Source organism: Eleutherodactylus coqui, chromosome 1 (genome assembly GCF_035609145.1).
Source record: "Eleutherodactylus coqui strain aEleCoq1 chromosome 1, aEleCoq1.hap1, whole genome shotgun sequence".
NCBI classification, from domain to species: domain Eukaryota; kingdom Metazoa; phylum Chordata; class Amphibia; order Anura; family Eleutherodactylidae; genus Eleutherodactylus; species Eleutherodactylus coqui.
The window spans coordinates 378,334,577-378,354,522 of NC_089837.1; the positions used below are offsets into that span (position 1 = coordinate 378,334,577).

Genomic DNA, 19,946 nt, shown 5'->3' on the forward strand with positions numbered 1-19,946 from the left:
ATAGTGCTATTCCTCATGTACAAACGACAACTTCATTCTAAAAAGTCATTAGAAAGTTCATCTACACTAACTTAATTTAAAAGAAAGAAAGAAACTTCCTATTCAGCGGATTTGGTCTGCTGCAGGTGGTGGTAAACCACTCCTTCACATTCAGAATAACTGAAACAAACCTAAGTTGACAGTATTGTGACTGCTGTAAAAGGCTGCTGCAAAGTATTTCTGTTTAGAACAACTCTTACCTTGTTAAGAAGCGGCTGTAGTTTGGTTAGTGCTATCACAGTGGCTTCTATTAAAACTTGGCTATTGTAATTATCAGGACCTTTTAAGCAGCTTTCGAGTCCCTAAAATAAATATATTGTATCAAAGCAAAATACAGAGGACTAAAACAAAGAATAAAAAAGGAAACTAAGTTACAAGCACAAATTATGTGCAGCTACTGCAGCTTGTAAGTTCTGATAGGCATTTAATATACCCTTATGAAATGTACTTCTCCCTTAGGCCAAATGTCCACAGGCAGATATGATTTGCAGAACCCACGTGGGAGATCAGCAAATCAAACTGCACATAGAGAAGCATTAGTATCCGCAAAATAATTAAAAGCTTGTGGATGTCATTGTGGATCACACGCACGGGAAAAAGAAATCGCAGCTTGTTCCATTTTTGTGTAGATCCCGCACTGACTGCTTCCACTGAAGTCAATGGAAGCCGTCCAATCCGCAGCACACCCGGAACTGAAAAATGTAGAAGAAAGTAGATCCGGCAGTGGGCAGAGAAGACCCGCAGTGGCTCCAAACAAGTAAGAACATTTTTTTAGGCCTCGTGGCTGCGGGCACGGGTGGAAACCGCTGCGGAATTCCACACTTGGAAACCATGCGTGCCCGTGGACATGAGGCCTTAATGTGGTTCCCCCAAAATTATATCAACATAAAGTAGACACACAGTAAATGTTCTTTACTAACTATTTTCTGTGGTTCGATTGTCTTACAAGCAAAAACTAAAAAAAAAAAAAAGAAAAATGCACATTTTTAACAATTTTCTCTCATTTTTTTTTCTAAGTAAAACACATCAATTAAAATGGACAACTAAAAATGTGTAGCAAAAAGCAATCTCAGAGTCACTTGGATATTCTTCATTGCGTTATCTGCGGAGATAATCCGCATGTGGGTAACGCATGAAACGCTTTCCATAGGATAACTATTGAAAGCACAGCCCGATGTACATGAGTGGAAATCCGCTGCGATTTTCCACTATGAACCTATCAATTATAATAGGTTCATAGTGGAAAATCACGGTGACTTTAGTGTTCTGCCGCAGCGGAAATCCGCTTGCCTGTGGGTGGAAAAACACGGCGGAAAAACGCGATGCCAGTTGACAGGCGGCCTTATAGCGTGAAATTGAAGAACCATGAATAATTCACTTTAGGGCAATATACATGCCCTAGCCCATGACTCCGGACAAGGGACAAAAAGCAGAAAACAAAACAGCTTTCTAGCAGGACGTGATGAATAATAAACATGTTAATACATTACCTTTTATTAAGCAGATACACATTAAGTACAGCTCTCCGCTTTATTTTTTTCTGTTCTTACTTTAACACCTTCCCACTATAGGACGTACAGTTACGTCCTGCAAGGTCAAGTATGTATGAAGAGCGATCCCGCAGCTATCTATCATCATACGTCGTGGGTGCAGGCTGTTTATTACAGCAGACACCCGGTGGCAAAAGCGAAAACGGGGGGAAAAAAAGGCCACATCATTAAGGGGTTAATCATAAATTTAACCTGAAAAACTGTTGATGAGGCGTGTATATACAGATGGGAGCTGTGGTTAAGGTATAGTACAGGCTACTTCTGAATCAAATCTGCACCAAATATAGCTTTTCAGAAGACACAAATAATTGTTTTAAAAAGTTTTTTTCCTGATTTAAAACACACTGCAAATCTAGACAAAGTCCAAGATATGATGCTTACTTTGCTCATGGCCGTTTTCATTGATTGTTTTTATATTTCTCTTTCTGTGATACATTTATAGCACAAAAGGTGAGGAAGCTTGACGATTGGCTTGTGAGCGCAAACATTTTGGCCAAAATCCAACTAACACCTTGCATTTATTATGCATTATTTACATGCCGTACGGCTTTAAACACCGGGGGAGCCCAGGGTGACAGTACCAATGTGGTTCACTGTTTGAGGTGCAGGGCAACCCGCCGAACTATTATGGCGTCATTAATAGGTTGCTTGTTTGCATGGTGTACTACATGTATCAAAAGGTCTGCTACTTTGTATCCACTCTGTGCAGGAGTATACACCAAGCAGCCACCCCCTCTATATAGGAGGTTGTGTGTGAGTGGCTGTCTCATCAGTGTCCTCCGCAGGTGTAATTGGCTCCCTCATTTGGCAGTATGGCTGCCTGCATGCTGAGGTTGGTGCATGTTTGCCCTCATGTGTTAGTAAGTATATGGCAGTTTCCACTGATTGTTTTTATATTTCCCTTTCTGTGATACACTTACTTTGCTCAGGATGCGAATGATCTGTTTGATTTGTCCATGAGAAACACGTTTGCTGATGCACCCAAACACTACAAGTGCTCGAGGCTGAAGAGATGGATTATACTGGAATGCAAACCTACAGAGAGAATATTGTGAGGAAAACTAGAAGACTGGCATAAAAAACATAAACTGGATGTATTATGGTGCATGTCGTACTTACTTTTGAGCAAGCTCAGTCCACTGGTCCAACCACTTACAATTTGGGATATCTCTCATGCAGGCCTACAAATTAAACACACATTAGACCCAGCATACAATCACAGAAGGGAAGTAATAGATACTGCATTCATTGGGCGATCTTGATATCATCTGCAGAATGCTGACCAAGGTAACTTACCTACTATTTTGTACTGCATTTTGGGAAAATACTACTAATGACTTATCCTCAGGAGAGGTCATCAACAGTTGATCGTCTGGGGTCTGCCGCTCAGGACCCCCGACTGACCAGCTCTTCCATGAGCTGTGTCTAACAGTGCCACTCAACACCAAATAAGTCCATGAAGCGGAGTATTTTTGCAATACCCAAAACTTCCTATGGACAAGACTGGTGCTGTTTTTGGTAATACTTGATATTACTTTAACTCTTTCCAATCCACTGTCGGACATCTTCAGACATTCTGATTGAAGCCTGTACAGATACAATGTTGCAAAACGTCCAACAGGGTATTCTTATTGTATAATACGGGCCGCTCACTGTCGGAGCTTCTCTGGCATGTCACATACTGTAGTACTGGCTTTAGCCAGCAGATGGCGCCGTTTTATAATGTTGTGAATCCAAAATTGGATTGGAAAGGGTTAAAGCAACTCTCTGGTCTCAGACAAACCAAGATAGTTTCATTGTTTCTCTGATACCTGATGCAGACTCTACATTGGCAGTGCATTGGTAACTTAAGATACTACACACTACTCACACACCAGCCAATTACACCAACGTGTAGCTTCTCAAACTACCTATACACAGTGTGCATCAGGTAGTAAGAGAAGCAAAAAGACCATATCTGTTTGTCTGTGACCAGAGAGTTGCTTTCATAAAACCAAGAACACACTTAATTCTGATTTTTATCCCATTCCTGACATCCACTGTACTCGAACAGCAGAAGTCGAAAAGGTGCCAAATGTGGAGGCTGTGTTACACAACCGACACCTGCCTGCAACAGCTTGGATCAGAAGATGACAGCATTGGCACAATACACTGCAACTGCAGAGTATTGCACAAGTGATCAAACTATCACATGAATGAAGAAAAACCCTGGTTTTATTTCAAGATAAGACAGCAAAGGCAAACAGACCCTCAGTATGCATAATACTGTCCTAACCAACGCGTTACTGAAGAGTTCTTAATCATGGCATTATTCAGAACTCTTCAGTTCGAAACGCGTTGTTAGCATGAATACCAGGGGACGTTTGTCTTTGATGTTTTTATTGGATTTTTAAAAAGGCCTGGATTTTATCCTAAAACTAGGGATTTTCTTCAGTAAAATTTTGTTCCCCATGCTGGTGCCTAGCGCTTCTCCGGGATGGATTTAACTAATCAGGGATGGTGTGAACAGCAGCTACTAACATGAGAAGAATATTTTTTTCCCTAATCACATGGTTAACTCCCCTTGTGAGATCAATCAAAAAAAAAAGTCGAACACCTATTTTGTTGCTTGAAAGATTTTAAAAAGTAATTGATTCTGCAGTGGCCAAAAATCCAAACTATTAAAATATACAGTAAATTTATTTTGCTTGTTGAATGTCAAGGTAAAAAAAAAACACACAATGCTAAAATTGTTTTTAGGCCACTGTGCAAATCCCCCTCCAAAATAGGACAAGTGATCAAAAGTGGTTCCAATAAAAACAACTGCTTATGGCACAAAAACCAAGCCCTCGCACCGCTCCAACAGAAAAAACAGTTGTGGGCCCAAAAAGAAGTTTTGTTTATTGTTAACATGTATCTTTTTATTTTTAAAATAGTAACACATATAAAAACCCTTATAAATTTGGATACTGACCTGCGAAATAAAAACTATGTCTTTTACTGCTCACCAAATGCAGCGAGTACAAAACCCGAAAAACAATAGTGTTTTTTTTCCCCTTTTCTATCCAACTCAAAAATTTTGAATTATTATATTGTACATTAAATTATACTATTAAAAATACAACTTATCCTGCAAAACAACCCCTCATATGACTAGGTCAAGTGAAAAATAACAGTTATAGCTCTAGGAACAGGAATGAAAAAATGACAATGAAAAAAAATGAAAAATTGGCTGTGACCGAAGGGAACAATTCCTCCAAAATACAGAATCAGTATTATACCTCCATGATTTCTAAAAGTGCTTCTGTAACAGTTTCCAATGACGTCAGAGCAAAGGTCTCCCTCTCATAGGAACCAGGTGAGAAAGAGCGGTCCCGATAGCTGGATCGGAAGGCTATAACTGCTGCAGACTTGACTTTGCTGATCCCAAACAGTAGATAGAATTTTGGCAGAGAGAATTCCGTCAGGCTGAGCCGCAACACTTGCTTAGTCTCCTCTGAAGGCAGAAAAATAAACAGGGTGAACACAGCATACATAACATTTAGTTTATCAGATGTGCCCACCAGAATATGAATCTGTACTACATTTCCTATGTATAAGGCCAGGCTCACACGAATGGATCGGATTCCGCATGTAGATCTCCGCAGTGGAAGACCTGTGAATGATCGTCAAAGCGAATTGTGAATGGTCACGTATGAGTGCGGTTTTCCGTGCGAATACAAATTAATGAATGCAAGCAGGAAATGACATCAGAAAGTTCCCAACCCCATGGAAACACCCTCCTATTGCTCAGGTGACATTCCCTTGTGCTGTCGTGGTGAGATGTTCTAAGAGCCTTTAGAACAGGATACTGCTCTCTAGGCTTGGCTGGTTTAGGCCTCATGTCCACGGGGAAAATCAGATCCGCTGCAGATTCTCCATGGAGAATCTGCAGCGGGTCCCTCCTGCCCCGCGGACATGAGCGCTGAAAATAGAAATTTAAAAGCATTTACCTTTCCGTAGCGGGCGGCGAAGGTCAGCTGTTCCTCACGGCCGGATCTTCATTTTCGGCCGGCGGATGAATTCCTGACGCCGGCGGCACGTCGCCGACGTGCCGCGCGCATGCGCCGGGCACATCCGCCGAGCCGAAGCAAGGGAGATGCGGCCGTGAGGAAGAGCAGAGCTTCGCGGTCCGCTGCGGGTGAGTAAATGCTTTTAATTCCTATTTTAGGTCTCCCGCGGATCCGGACGGCTTCCATAGGCTTCAATAGAAGCCCGCGGGAGCCGTCCCCGCGGGAGACCCGCATGAAAATGGAGCATGGTCCAGATTTTTTCATGCTCCATTTTTTTTAAAATGCCTTTTATTGACGATCCGCGGGTATTTATCTACCCGCGGGTGGTCAATGCATCCCTATGGGGTGCGGATCCGCGCGCGGGAGATCCGCTGCGGATTTTAAATCACATTTTGCCCGTGGACATGAGCCCTTATACTACTTATTTTGAAAGTAGTATAAACCATTTTTTTTAAAAACAAACACTAAAGGCCTCATTAAGAAACAACGATTATCGCCCAAAATTCGTTCAAAAGCTGTATTATGAGCGATAATCGTTGCATGTAAATGCTACCACTGTTAGCTTTTCGGCCGAACGATGACTTTTAGTTCAGCATAAAAACCATTGTTCCGCTGGCCAGCTGTTGGCGGGGACCGCATACAGCGATTCTCCACGGGAGTGCTGATAACATTGTTTTCAGTTGCTGTCCCGTGGGAAAACAATGGAGCTGTATGCAGATAACAGACCACCCGCTGTTATCTGCATACAGCAAAGGGAGCTTCATTCAAATGCAAATGAAGCTATTAAGCTACTAATAGGCATTAGTGTCCTTTAGTAGCTATGCAAAGTGATCTCTCAAAACTGTCACTCAAACTGTCTTTTGAGCAATCATCTTTGCGTGTAAATGGGGATTTAATCTTCTGGAGGAAGAGCCCAGAAGAATAAGCAGAGGTTGCAGACAGCAGTCTGGATGCGTATGTTGCTCTGTAGACTTTGTCCTGCATTGTCTGCCCACAAATTCCTGCTTTCTTTATTCCATTTGCATTTGGTCTCCTAGCAACGTGCGTACAAATCCGCATCCGTATGCTTTTTTATCTTTTATTTGTATAGCGCCAACATATGGCAATGTAATTGTGTATGCACTGTGAATTGAATGCATCCAAAGAGATCAATGGAGCCCATACACGCGGAATCCGCTGTACAATCTGCAATTCCTACCCACAAGTGTGAGGGAACCAGCGAAAGTCAATGCATTTTTAATGCTTACGAATCACCGCGTATCATATACGTGGACGGTGATCGCGAAAATGTGTTATTCAAATCCGTTCCTGTGAGACTGGCCTTACTGTACAAAAAAGTATTACACTTTAAAAAAAATTTAAAAAATCAGTTCCATAGCTCCAAATGGGGTGTTTGTTTTTTCAAATTTCTGCAAGCCCCCTTCAGGACAGTGGCAGACATTTCTGCAACAAATATTGCCTAGTGTGCATTCCCCCTAATGCTTCTCCAATAGCTAGTCAAGGGAAGGGCACCCCCAGTAATTAGGTCATCATCAGAACTCCCATATGTACAGGATTTAACTAGATTGATGGCTGCTACTGATTAGATTCCACAGATTAATATAAATCTAAATTATGTGCACAGTTACCATAGCAATAATAAAAGTACATACCACTGAAATGTAGCTGGGAGCAGGTGCACAACGAGTGAATGATATTGATTACAAGTCCATGGGTGGAAGCTCGAAGAGAAAGAGGACCTGTGGCAACCAATAACGTGACAACATGAAAGAGGTAGGGAAGATGAGCGGCCACGTCCAAGGAGTTATTGAAGGACAGCATAAGCATGTATCGGGCCAGTATGGCAATATCATCCCACATGAGATGCTGCTCCAGCGTCGGCGTGGGAGAAAGGCAAGTCTTGTCGATTATTTTACACATCCTTCCAATAACCTGGAAATGAAACCTGATTGTTATTATATGCACAAACCAACTATCACACTGCCTTATATAGCACTGGCACAGACAAACCTTGCTCGACACCAGTTTGACATTGCCAGATGCTAGAGCAACTGCTGTATCTGCCATAACCTCCGCTTTAATGGATCCCAGTCCACCCGTTGCACTGGTTTTTATGAAGCTGTCAAGAACGACATCCAGAAGATCTGTGATCTGGTTAAAAACAAAGAAAAATAATTGCATTTCTAAAACGTTAAAAAATTCAACTCTAAACTATTATCTATATGCTAATAATGTAGCAGCAAAGAACAAACAGTCCGTTAGTAAAATGGATCGGATGCAGTTCTTTCTATATTCTGCATCTTAAGGTGCATTTAAACACAAGGATGATCGCTCAAAAGATGGCTTTTGAGCGATTATTTTGCATAAACTAATACTTGGTACTAAAGGCTATTAGTACTAATTAGTAGTGTGTGAGCCGCCGGGAGCTGTATTAAGAGAAGAGACCACCCGCTGTTCTCTGAATACATTTGTTCTGCCACGGGGCTGACCGCTGAGACAATATAATAAGCGCTCGATTTCATCGCGAGAGTCCGACGAAGTCGCAGAGGGAACAAGCTCCCTTTACATGCCACGATCTACATAGATCATGGCATGTAAAGGGTTAAGAGCGGGTATCGCTGTCCCGATGCACCCCCGCTGTTGCAGCAGTAGGCTGGTTTTCTGTGACAGTCGGCTCCTGCTGTCTGATAGTGCAGGATCTCTTATGATCTCGCGCTATCCCCAGGACGTAAATGTACATCCTGTTGCGTTAAGAACCCCTCTGCCAGGACGCACATTTACGTCCTGTGGCGGGAAGGGGTTAACTTTTTAAAAATGTTCCTTTAATGCACCAATTTAGTTAAGTCGGTAACTATTGGATTGATATTGGCAGTCATCGTGACCACTCATACGAAGAGGGGTGACTCTATAGGAAGATTAACACCATCAAATTCACACATGGTTTAGAATCAGTCTTTGAACCGTTCAAGCAGTAAATAAAAGTTATTTGCAAAGAATTCATGTGATTTTCCATGAGTACCCGCCGCTTGCTTACCTGTCCCAAACTGCCCCAGATTTTTGCTTGTATGGAAGGATACATTTGTTTCTCATTTATGGTCATAGTAATTAACTTGTCCAAGATTGCACTGACACGTTGCCGCTTAGCATCATCCGTGAGTTTACAGAAGCGGACAAGATTTAGTAACCAAGGGGTCATGTACTCCAGACACAGATGTTTCAGTTCAATACCTAGAACACAAATGAAGTTCTGTAAGGGCTCACCAATACAGGTTTTTGATATTCCAAAAGCGCCCTCTACTAGAAAGCTCAATGTAAAGCAATAACACGGTCAATAAATAGGAGAAAAAAAATCTTATTTCCATAGCGCCAACTTGCATTATTTGCATCTTATAAGGTGATGGTATGTTACTAGGATAGGCTATCAATTTATGATCTGACCCCTGAGATATCCACCTGGCCAATGTTTTGCCCACCCGCTGTGCAGGCAACTAAAGCATGACCCCCTTTCAGCACTGCGGCTCATCATTCTCAGTATCGTAAGAGGTGTCAGAGGTCAGTCCGTCACGGATCATAAAATGATGGCACAACCTTGCGATAGGCCACCACTTTTTAAAGAATTATTTCCCTCTTATGTTGAGATCAGGAGAGTGGGCTTTAAAGGGGTTATTCACTCTTTAAAAACTGATGGCCTACCCTCTGAATATATCAGGATCTCCTCAGGCTACCGATACCCGATTGGTGGGTGCCACTCTGGAACCCCCGCTGATCAGCTGAGTGAAAAGGGCCATGGTGAGCTCTGCAGCCTCTTCAATGCTGATCTCTGGGCACGATTCGGTCAGTGCTCAGAAGGTCATATTTTTCAAAGTGGCTGTTCTATTTGTTGATTTGTGCCAATGAAGTGAATGGGACAAGCCTGCAGTACTCAGAATGGCCACTAGTAAAAATACATAATTCTGAGCACTGACAGAATTGTGCTCAGATGTAAGCATTGAAGAGCTTGCAGCGCTCACAAAAGCATAATGGCCCCTTCAATTAGCTGACCTACAGGAAGCCCAAGTGATGGTCCCCCACAATCAGATATTGATGGCCTATCCTAAGGATTGGCCATCAATTTTAAAAGGCTAAGCCCTTTAAATCGGTTTTGCTGAAAGCAAGTTATAATTCACAACCAAAGCAAGTGAATGTGTTAGGCCACGCTCACACAGGCTTCTTTTTACAGTGTTTAGTGGGTGTTTGAAACCGCCGGCTAAAAACGTTGTACTGAACCTGCATTGATTTCAATTGGGTTTCTCAGATGAACGTTTAACGCGTCTCTAATGCGTGCTAAATCGAACGCTATATGTTCCATTTTCGTGCATTCAGCGTGTTTTTAACGCACCACATAACTCATTGCAGTGATGGCGTGCATTAAAAAGGCCATTCTAAAACGCTGCATTTACAAATGCCCGAGACAGTGCAACTATCATCGTGCTGTATGTAGCAGACCATATTGAATCCACATAATTCTGTGTAAATTCAGTGCCGTGTTTTGTTGATAAACCCCCCCCCCCCCAAAAAAAAACAACAAACTCTGCCATACTAGGCGCTTAGAAATCAATGTATGTGGGCCTGTGCCTAGCAGTTGGAGGGTCCACCCTATGTAATCCATTAATTCTACACAAGTTTATAATTGTACAAGTCTTTCTTTAGCAGGACTGGAGATATCCCAGGAGCCAGGTAGCCATTGGGCCTAAAGGTTTGCTGATGGTACAGTACTTTTTGAGCAGTTTTTAGTACTCTCTGTGAAAGTCCTTTTTTGGTTGAACCACTTAAAATTAGGCACTGCAGTCATCCAACTGGCACTTGCGTAGTGATTTATCCATCCTTGTTATGAGCCAAGGCCACCATGCTCAAAACATTCCTCTGTATAAAATAATAGTCAACAATTAAACTATGGTGTACGGTATGAAAACGGACTTATTCTGACCAAATGTAATTCGTTCCATTAAGGAGAACAAGTATATAAACTTGCTTTAAAGCTTACCTAAGTTTTCTAAAACATGACAGGCTCTCCTTACCCTCTTATTTGCTGCTGTTTGCATGCGGTTTCATGTCTTTAAGATCTGATTTTCAGGTGATCTTCCCCAGTTATCTGTTGCCCTGCTGTTTGCAATCCACTTACAGGTGGGAAGGTGGGTGTGTAGCAAACTTAGTATTCTGCCAGTAGTTCACTGTTCTGCAATTGTTTACCTCAACTTCCTACGGTACACTGCACAGTCTGTGGTGCAATGAGCAGGGGGACAGTAAATGAATCCTGGCCTTCTGCTCTCCCAGGATGACTTATGCCCTATTTACACAGGACGAGTTGTTGGGCAACGATGCTCGACACTCGTCCCAGCGATGCTCACTCCTGTGCTGTTACAAGAAAGACACTTGCTGGCATTGCTCACAGCGCTGCTGGAGTAGAGGCGGATCAGGTGGGGGAGTGTTCTCCCCCCGTCCGCCTCCATTCATAGTAAGCAGATGGTGGTTCAGAAATGAACGACTGCTGTTTACACTGAATGGCACGTCACTCAGTCGCTGCATGCATTTACACGGGATGATTATCGTTCAAATTCCCGTGGGAGCGTGGGAATTTGAATGATTCTAAGCGATAATCGGCCCTTGTTCAGAGAGATTCTAGCCAGTTGATTAGTACCCAATTAATGTGCGTACATGAACACACACCCTGAATAGCAAGAGATTGTGGAGATACTTATCACAGTGTCTGCAAAATTATTAGTGTGAGTGCAGGGGAGGGCCCCTGTGAAAGTAACTCCTCTCCATGTTGCTAAGCAAATGTCCCAGTGTCCTTGCTAAATGTACCAGTACTTAAAGATAGTGGACTGCAGAGAAGATGGAAGGGAAACCCATAGTGGCAGCCATTTCAAACATGATGTACAGTGGTAAACGAATTACATTTTTAATGTAAGTATGTTACAGAAATGATGAGAGTAATACAAGCTAGCAAATGTGCAGAAGTTGTCTGACAAGTTAGTGACCCTTTAAAACCTCTCAGTAGTTCATTTAATTCAAAAGGTTACTTAATCATCAGAGAAGAAAATACATGTGCTTCATTTCCATTGTTACAGATATCATTCAAAATATCTTATCTAGTGTTCCATAAAGGGAACCTGTCACGTCTCCACAGCACCATAAATTAGTTAATGCTGCTGTGGGGACGTGACAGGTTCCCTTTAAATGACTGTGAAGTCTTTTTACATGTTCTACAGCTGGATATTGTTCCTGCCTATAGGTTGACAACCCCAAGCACTGAAATTCTGGACCACTGAAATGGGTATTTATTTCTTTTAAAAATTCTTTATTTAAAGACCTGCGGTAGGAGTGAAGGGACAGTCCTCCTTAAAACAGAGCAAACAGTAGAACCTAAATGGGAACAGGGGCAAATAAGCCCAAAGTAGAAGACAGAAAACAGAAGAAAAAGACAGAATGGAAGAAAGAGAGAGGAGGAAAGGAAAGTAGAGAGGGGAAAAAGAAGGAGAGAATAAAACAAAAAGAAGGAGGCAGAGAAGAGGATATAGGACCATGGCAGGGGTGGTGTGTCATACATACACAGTGGGCTGGCTCATGCAACCGAAGCTTGTAGAAAGGCAGGCGAGAGCTGAAATTTCATCCAGTTAAACCAAGTTTTATAAAACAGAGCACAGGAGACATGATTAGTAGACGCAAGATCCTCCATATACATGATTTAATTCATTTTGGATACCCACAAAGACATGAATGGAGAACTCTTTTTTTCACACATTAGGAAAGCGTAGTATAGAGCATTTACGTAGCCAAAGGAATCTCACACTGATGGAGAAGGGCCTGTCCAAGTGGATCGAGCAAACTGCTAATACATGGATAATATTTTGGACCTTGTCCCAGAAGGGTCTGAAGCCTGGGCAAGACCAAAAAATGTGAAGAAAAGAACCACCTACGCCCCCGCAATGCCAGCATATTGGGTTTACTGAGGACACTATGCAAACGGGTCAGAACTCTATGACACAGAGACAAGACCTTGTAATTGGCTCCTTGGAATGGAGAACAAATAGACGTCTTATGACGCCAGAACAAGCTTGAAGCCACTGTCCTAGGGACAGGAAGAAGCAAAGATCAGTGTCCCACCACAGAAGAAACCGAGGGACAGGGAGACTGATCCAGGGAAGATTGCAGTAGCAAATAGGACAAGGAAAAGGTATGCCACAGAGGACCAGAGTGTAGACAGAGTTCTTCAAAGGCAATCTTAGAAGGCGAGAGAACGGACCTGGGAGTCGAAGAAAGTGATGCAGTTGAAAAGCTCTCCAAGGGCTGGGATTCAGACATTCAAGCAAGTGAGAGCCAATCTGAGCCCACCTCCAAGAGCAGGATTCTAAAGCAAATGGCCATAATCCAAATTTGGAAGATAGGGTCTTCTACTCCAGTTGGAACAGAAAGGTTACCAAGGAACGGACAAAGGGATGAAGGCAAGGAGAGAATATGAGAGTGTATAAGTGCATTTGTGCAAAGAGCAATAGTCGCATTAATAGTGGGATTTTCTTTAATGCAAGTAGTTTAGAGGGATGCAGCCAGGAAACAGCTTCCAGGGAAATCATTGAGCAGCTTTGTTTCTGCAGAACCCAAGGTCAGGAAGGACCATGACGGCACCAATCCAGCACATTAGACTAATGGGTAGCTAGATATTAAGATTTAACCTTAGGGAAACCTATACCACCCTGTTCCTTTGACTTACAAAGCACAGATCGAGCCACTCTAGGTGACTTATTAGGCAAAATAAACTTTCCTGGGATCGAGATCAATGATTTGAAGAACAGGTAAAGCACCCTAGGGAGAATATTCATTTTAAAGATGACACAGAGGCCGAATCAGGTAAAAGTTCCTTTTGACCACCTGGAACAGTCATCTTTGACAGACTTCAGCAAAGGCGACAAGTTTAACTGGAAGGCGAGGCTGGGGTTTCTATGAAGTTTAATGCCCAAGTAGCGAATGGACAGTTTAGCCCATCTAAGACTGAATGATTCTCATACGGTGCGCCTTAGATGTTCCAGTAGTGATATGTTCAAGGCCTCCGATTAACTGAAGACAATTTTGAAATTAGAGACTAGGCAGTAAAGGAAAAAATCCAGCATTAGAATGATGAGGGAAATTGAGGGTCCGGAGGTAAAAAACAGGACATCTTCTGTATAGGCTTCAACATTGTAAAAGGAGTCAAAAACAGAAATTCCTGTTATGCGAGTTATCAAGACAATATAGCAGAGAAAGGGCTCAAAGGTGAGAACAAACATAAAAGGGGAGAGGGAACAGCCCTGTCAAGTGCCATTGCCTGTGTAAAACTCATCCGGAGGGACACCATTAACCCAGACAGAGGGGCAGCTATATAAAAAGAAAATCCAGGTCAGCATTTTATGCTTCAGGTCCACAGTCCGAAGAGTCTGTCCCCATGAAGACCCTACTGACTATCAAAGGCATTCTCTGCATCGCTGGAAAGACGCACAAGAGACCTGCTCTAAAACGAGCCTTATGTACAAAATTGAGAGCCTTAGTCGTATCATCACAGGCTTTCCTGGCAATCAAGAAACCTGTCTGGTCTGAGTAAATGACGCCCAAAAGGAGAAGAGCCAGCCCAGCAGCCAAAATGATAACCCTAAACAAAGGGTTTAGGGTTATCATTAAGTACAGATATGGGTCTGTAACTAAAACACATAGAAGGGCCCTTACTGGATTTATGGATAACAATGTGAACATGTAGAGCGCCCCTTGGGAGAGCTGATCCTTGAGCAACTGTATTGAACAAGGCCAGAAGAAAAGGGGATAAAATGTCAGACGAGGATTTATAGTAAACAAAGTGGAAAGCCATCCGGGCATGGAGTCTGTCCTGAAGGAGAATCTTTGATGGCGGCCAAGAGTTTTGCATCAGTGATGGGAAATTCTCTACTATGTTCCTAGGTTGAAAGAGAGGCATGCCCAGGCTGCAAATGTAGACCTGGACCCGCACACAGAGGTTGTGCCATAGAGTTTCAGGATTAGAGGCAATGACCGAATACAATGAGGTATAGCAATCCTTATATACTGCAGCTATACCCACAGAGAGACAATTATGGACTCAGTCAGGTGCAAGAACCTCAGGGATATACTTGAGGTTTGCTGGTCTCTCAGAGCTTTAGCGAGAGACCTACTAAATTTGTTTCCAAACTTGTAGTAGTGGCGTTGACACTCAGCAAGAGTGGCCTTGGATTTATGAATTAAAAGCACACATAGTACAGACCGTTTTTGAGTGAGAGAGTGCTTATGTTGAGTTTGCAGACTAGCGATTTTTGCAGAAAACAAGACCCCCGATAGCTACTTTCCTGGAAAAATAACATTGCTATCCATCTTAAAATGCGATTATGCGGATTCAATTGTTTTTCTTTAAAAATGTGTTATTGTGCAAAAGTAAAAAAAAAAAAAAAATCTATATAAACTTGGTATCGCAGTTATTATGCTGATCCAGATAAGAAAGTTATCATGTTATTTTTATTGAATTGTGAACACTAATAATAAAATCCAAGTACAATGGTAACATTTTATGATAGGTTTTTCCATCTTCCCCATCCCAAAAAAATGTAACAAAAGTTATAAAATACATGTGCCCCAGAATGGTGCCATTAAAAAAGATAGAACTTGTCCCCCAGAAAACAAGGCCACATAGTGCTATGTCAGCGAGTTATGACTTTTGCAGTGCAACAATGACAATCGCTTGGTCCTTAGAGCAAAAAACAGGCTGATCATTAAGGGATTAAGGAGGATCAGCAGGATGGAGCACTTTTCAGGGCTGTGAAGTCCCTTAACCCCTTGAGTGGCACGCCCGGAAATTTTCCAGGACAAGCTCCACTGCCGATAGTGATATAGCCCGGAGGATTTCCGGGCTATGTATCACTATGGGAGCTGCAGAGCACACTGCCACAAGCTGTGGCAGTGTGCTCTGCCTGCACAGACCCACAGAGAACATAGCAAGGGCTTTGAAAAAACAGCAGAAGATATTGCCGATATGCCGGCAATCTCCTGCTTCAGAGTCCTGCTTTGTTTATAGGTTGCCATAGAGACCATCGGCTTGTCAGAAGCAAGCCGATGGTCTCTGTGGCAGGGAGAGCTTGGTGCTTGGCTGCCAGAGGACAGCTAGGTACCAGCTCTTACAGCAGAGATCAGAGAAAACCTCTGATCTCTGCTGTGTTAACCCTTTACATGCTGCAGTCTATGTGACTGCAGCATGTAAAGGGCTGTCACCGCAGCATGTAAAGGGCTGTCACCATCGGACCCGCGGAATGTGATCAGGGGGTCCTGATGGGTCCCTGTGGAAGTCCCCTAAAGGGACAAAAAAAAAAGTTAAAAAAAAAAACGTTAAATTATTTTAAAAAAATTATAAAAACACTTGTCTCCCTTTACTTGGTAAAAAAATCAAAAATAAAATCACACATGTGGTATCCGTGTGCGTCGTAATGACCCAGAGAAGGAAGTTAATGCATTATTTAACCCCTTAATGACATGGCCCCTTTTTTTCTTTTTTCCCCATTTCTTTTTTTCCTCCGCCCTGTTTAAAATAATCACAACTTGTCCCGCAAAAAACAAGCCCTTATATGGCCATGTCAATGGAAAAATTAAAAAGTTATGGCTCTTGAGATGCAACTGCAAAATTAGTTGAAATTCAATGATTAGACCATTTTAAAAAAACCTGCCCTGGTGGGCACGACAGGGTGGTAGGAAACCCGCCACTCAAGGGGTTAACATTCAGACCAGAACAACTCACAGAGGACATCATGTGAACCACTTCATGATAGCACCAGGTTACCATGGAGGATATTTGCTCTCTCACTCACATTCAGGCACTCTGGTGTTTCCAACTACGTAGTGACCAGAGCAGTAACGCATCTAATCACACTATGAACCAGCAAAACATTTGCTAATTTTGCAGCAGTTTAGATTTTTTTACTTGCACCTATTTAGATTAGAGATTTTGGCTCGATTTAGTTCTGGTACACACATGACATTATGGCTATGTAGACAACGGCATAAGGGGTGTGTATGAATTCTTCGCATCCTGAACTTTTCTTTCCGAAAGTATAGCAGATCTTAAGCTCAGCCTGGGTCAGAATTTAATTTCTTTTTTTTGCTTTTACACAAAATGTTATGTTTTGATGCAAAACTGCACAAACTGCCCATGAACATTGAAGTGTTGGTTGGTATTTTCACATCGTGCTAGTTGTCTTAAAATATATGCCTACGAGGGCATAATAAAATTCTTCTTTATTTCTATAATTAAATTTTAATTTATGAGCATCAAAAAGTATGAAAGTTCCCCAGCAGCAAAAGGTTTTAAGGCCAAGTTTATCTTTGCAATATTTTTTGGTGATACAATGCATCTCAAATGAAAGCTGAAATAATTTTAAAACAGGTCATGATTAGAAATTACAAACAAATCTCGCAAAATTTAGCTTGACTGCGAAAACTTTCCGTAACAAATAATTTTAAGCCATTAGAAACATATTATCTCAAAAAACAAACAACAAAAAAAACGATTGTAAAGCTATTGAAATGGCAAAGACTGTGGCATGGAAAGTTAAATTATGCTGCATATGCAAACAGGACTGGAATTTGTACTACTACTAACACGATCAAGATGAAGTACTCACTAGATTTGCTGAAGCCAGAAATGCACTCTTCCAAAAATTCTAGGGTAAGATGTGGTTCATTAGCTGCCAACGTCTTGCTAATGGAGACGATGAAAAGTGTATTGTTGGCTGGGATGCAAAGACCCGAAGTCTCCAGTAACTGCCCTTCAATCTTTAAATTAAAGGTACATGTTAAGGCACACAGAAGGTTATAGGCAGCAGACCTGAAAAAAAATACAGTACACAAGTCAATACTATCCAGAAATTTTTTCAACAGAACTTTGCATAGGTGAAATAAATACACATCTAATTACATGCAAACATTTATAAATACGTACGCCGCAAACAGTTTAAAGGAAACCTGTCATATTGCACACACTGTCCAAGCTGAAGGCAGCAGCCAAGCAAATTGATAGTTTTGTGGGGAAAGATTCATTAAAAGCCGCCTGCAGAGGGCGGGTCTGATCCCGCTGCGAGAATTCTCGCAGCGGGACCCGATCTGAGCCCCTGCAGGGACCACTGCCGGCGCATGCGCAGAGCAAAGCCGGGGCGCCGGGTGAGATATTTCTGTGTGGGCCTCTGCGAGACCCACACAGAAATATCCGCCCATTCTAAACTTAGGAGGTTCAGGTAGCCAAACCTTTTCCCACAACCTATCTACACACGTGTGCGAGCGCAGAAGCCTCTACTCACATCTGTGTCATCTCATACATCAGTCAGATTACTTGAGAGCTACTTAGTCCCCGTTCAAGCAAAAAGGACCAAGCTACAATACAAGGCACAACCACTACACAATGTACAGCGCTGTACCTGGTATAGATTAAAATGACAACAGTGTTTACCCCAGCATCACTGTTATTTCAATAAGCTGACCAGCACGAACCCCAAGCGGACCCCCGCCAATCAACTACTGATGTCTTATGCTCAGGACAGGTCATTAATAGTGTAGTGGTGAAAAACCCTTCAAAGTTTAAAGCCATTAAAGCTTTCCCGTCTCATCTGATAATGGGCATGGGGAGATGAAAAGGCACGCTGGGTGCTACAGCGGAAATCTAACATTGGTCATATTCTAATTAATAGGACCTGAGCACAATACCGATTAGGTCCGGTATAATTTCCTTAGTCACTATACCGCTCAGTCTGCAGTTGCATTTCTCCAAATCTGATGTCAGATTGAGCGGCATTACTTTAGTAGATGCAAGCATGAACATGTCCTGACAGGTCAAGGGTTATTTAAGGGCCGTTTCACTTACAATGAATTTCGGACAAATGCTGCAGTTTTTTTTTTCGCGCCAAAACCAGAAGTGGATTCAAAAGGTATGGGAAATATAAAGGAAGGGCTTATACTTTTATGTCTGAATCCACTTTGGCTGAAAAACCTGCATTAAAAAATGCTTTGGTGCTTTAAATAAATAAAAACTACCATGTGAAACCACTCTTAGAGCTCACTGACACGGGCGTATCTCAACCGTGTAATACGTAGTGCTAAAAAGCCCTTTGATTTTCCACACCTGTGGCTTTTTTTCAGTGAGCCCCTAGGGTAGTTTTAGAAGGCATGGGGTGGTTTCAGAATCCCATATGCACACTCTGCCATAGACTTGTATAGGGCATGGCGTACAGAAATCTAGCTCTTTCCAGAGGGAAACACCGCAGAAACCAGGAAGTGGGCGAGTATAAAAAATACATCACCCACCTCCAAGTCATCTTCTCCAACAGCACCACAACTTAGTTTATGGTGCTCTGGCAAGGTGACAGGTTCCCTTTAAGAAAGGACTTGTACTTCCTGCTGAATCCATGTCAGATTTGAACTAAAATAAAAGCTGCCACAAAACCTGCGTGACGTCACTAACAGAGTTCTGCATAAATCAATCAAGTGTTTAAAAGCAACAAAACTGAAACGGCATTTGCAAAGAGACTAAACAGAATACAGATATCGCTATATTACTTTTTACTATGTGTAAAGATACATATACAGATGAGAAAAATAAAACAAATGTCTACCGTAGACTTGGATCGGAACTCCCCAAGTTAAGTAATGCAATGTTGAGTAGTGTTCCCGGGACATCCTTTGGACGGATCTTAGTGTGTTGGGGAATAGAATCTGGTTGGGACAGTTCCCATCTAGTCCGTATGTGAATTATAGACTGGACGATGGCTTCACACTCCTGATGCATGAATGTGAGTGGGGTTCCTTGGTTGGCAATGGTTAAGGTGAATTGATTTTCATCCACTAAACAGATTTCTTCAATTTCAGACGCATAGTAAATATCATTCAAAAACACAGACTGTCCCAAAACACGCGTCCTCTCCGCCGATGTGACCTGGACAGCTGTAGAACCAACCTATAGAGACAAAAAAAAGAATCATACAATCAGTGAATCAAAGGTAGATGAAAATATATACTAATAAAAAGGAATGTTATTGCCAAGAGAAATGTGCATGAAGTCTGTACGTTTGAGCTCTGGCCCTGATCACGTGACGTTGACATCACAGGTCCTGTAAGCACACGGCTGCTGTCAGGCTCTGCATGTTTTAGGACCTGTGAGGACATCCCCGTCATGTGATCAGGAGCAGAGCTCAGAGCCCCGGTGACTGATCACATGAGGGTGACATCACCACATGTAAATCACACAGACAGGTGGTCGTTAGCATTTTGATATAGT

General features: G+C 42.3%; 1 protein-coding gene across 3 annotated transcripts in view; it reads right to left on the reverse strand.

The window, feature by feature from the left end:
- The window catches only part of NF1 (neurofibromin 1), a 206,496-nt gene that overhangs the window by 31,242 nt on the left and 155,308 nt on the right, over nt 1-19,946 (reverse strand). For all 3 annotated transcript variants that reach the window (XM_066578842.1, XM_066578839.1, XM_066578844.1), the window contains exons 37-45: nt 19,285-19,625; nt 17,305-17,507; nt 8,655-8,848; nt 7,631-7,771; nt 7,273-7,552; nt 4,850-5,064; nt 2,709-2,770; nt 2,510-2,624; nt 240-341 (exon numbers count right to left, since the gene is read on the reverse strand). In XM_066578842.1, the coding sequence (XP_066434939.1) occupies nt 240-341; nt 2,510-2,624; nt 2,709-2,770; nt 4,850-5,064; nt 7,273-7,552; nt 7,631-7,771; nt 8,655-8,848; nt 17,305-17,507; nt 19,285-19,625 (1,653 nt within the window). The remainder of the gene's footprint in view (nt 1-239; nt 342-2,509; nt 2,625-2,708; nt 2,771-4,849; nt 5,065-7,272; nt 7,553-7,630; nt 7,772-8,654; nt 8,849-17,304; nt 17,508-19,284; nt 19,626-19,946) is intronic.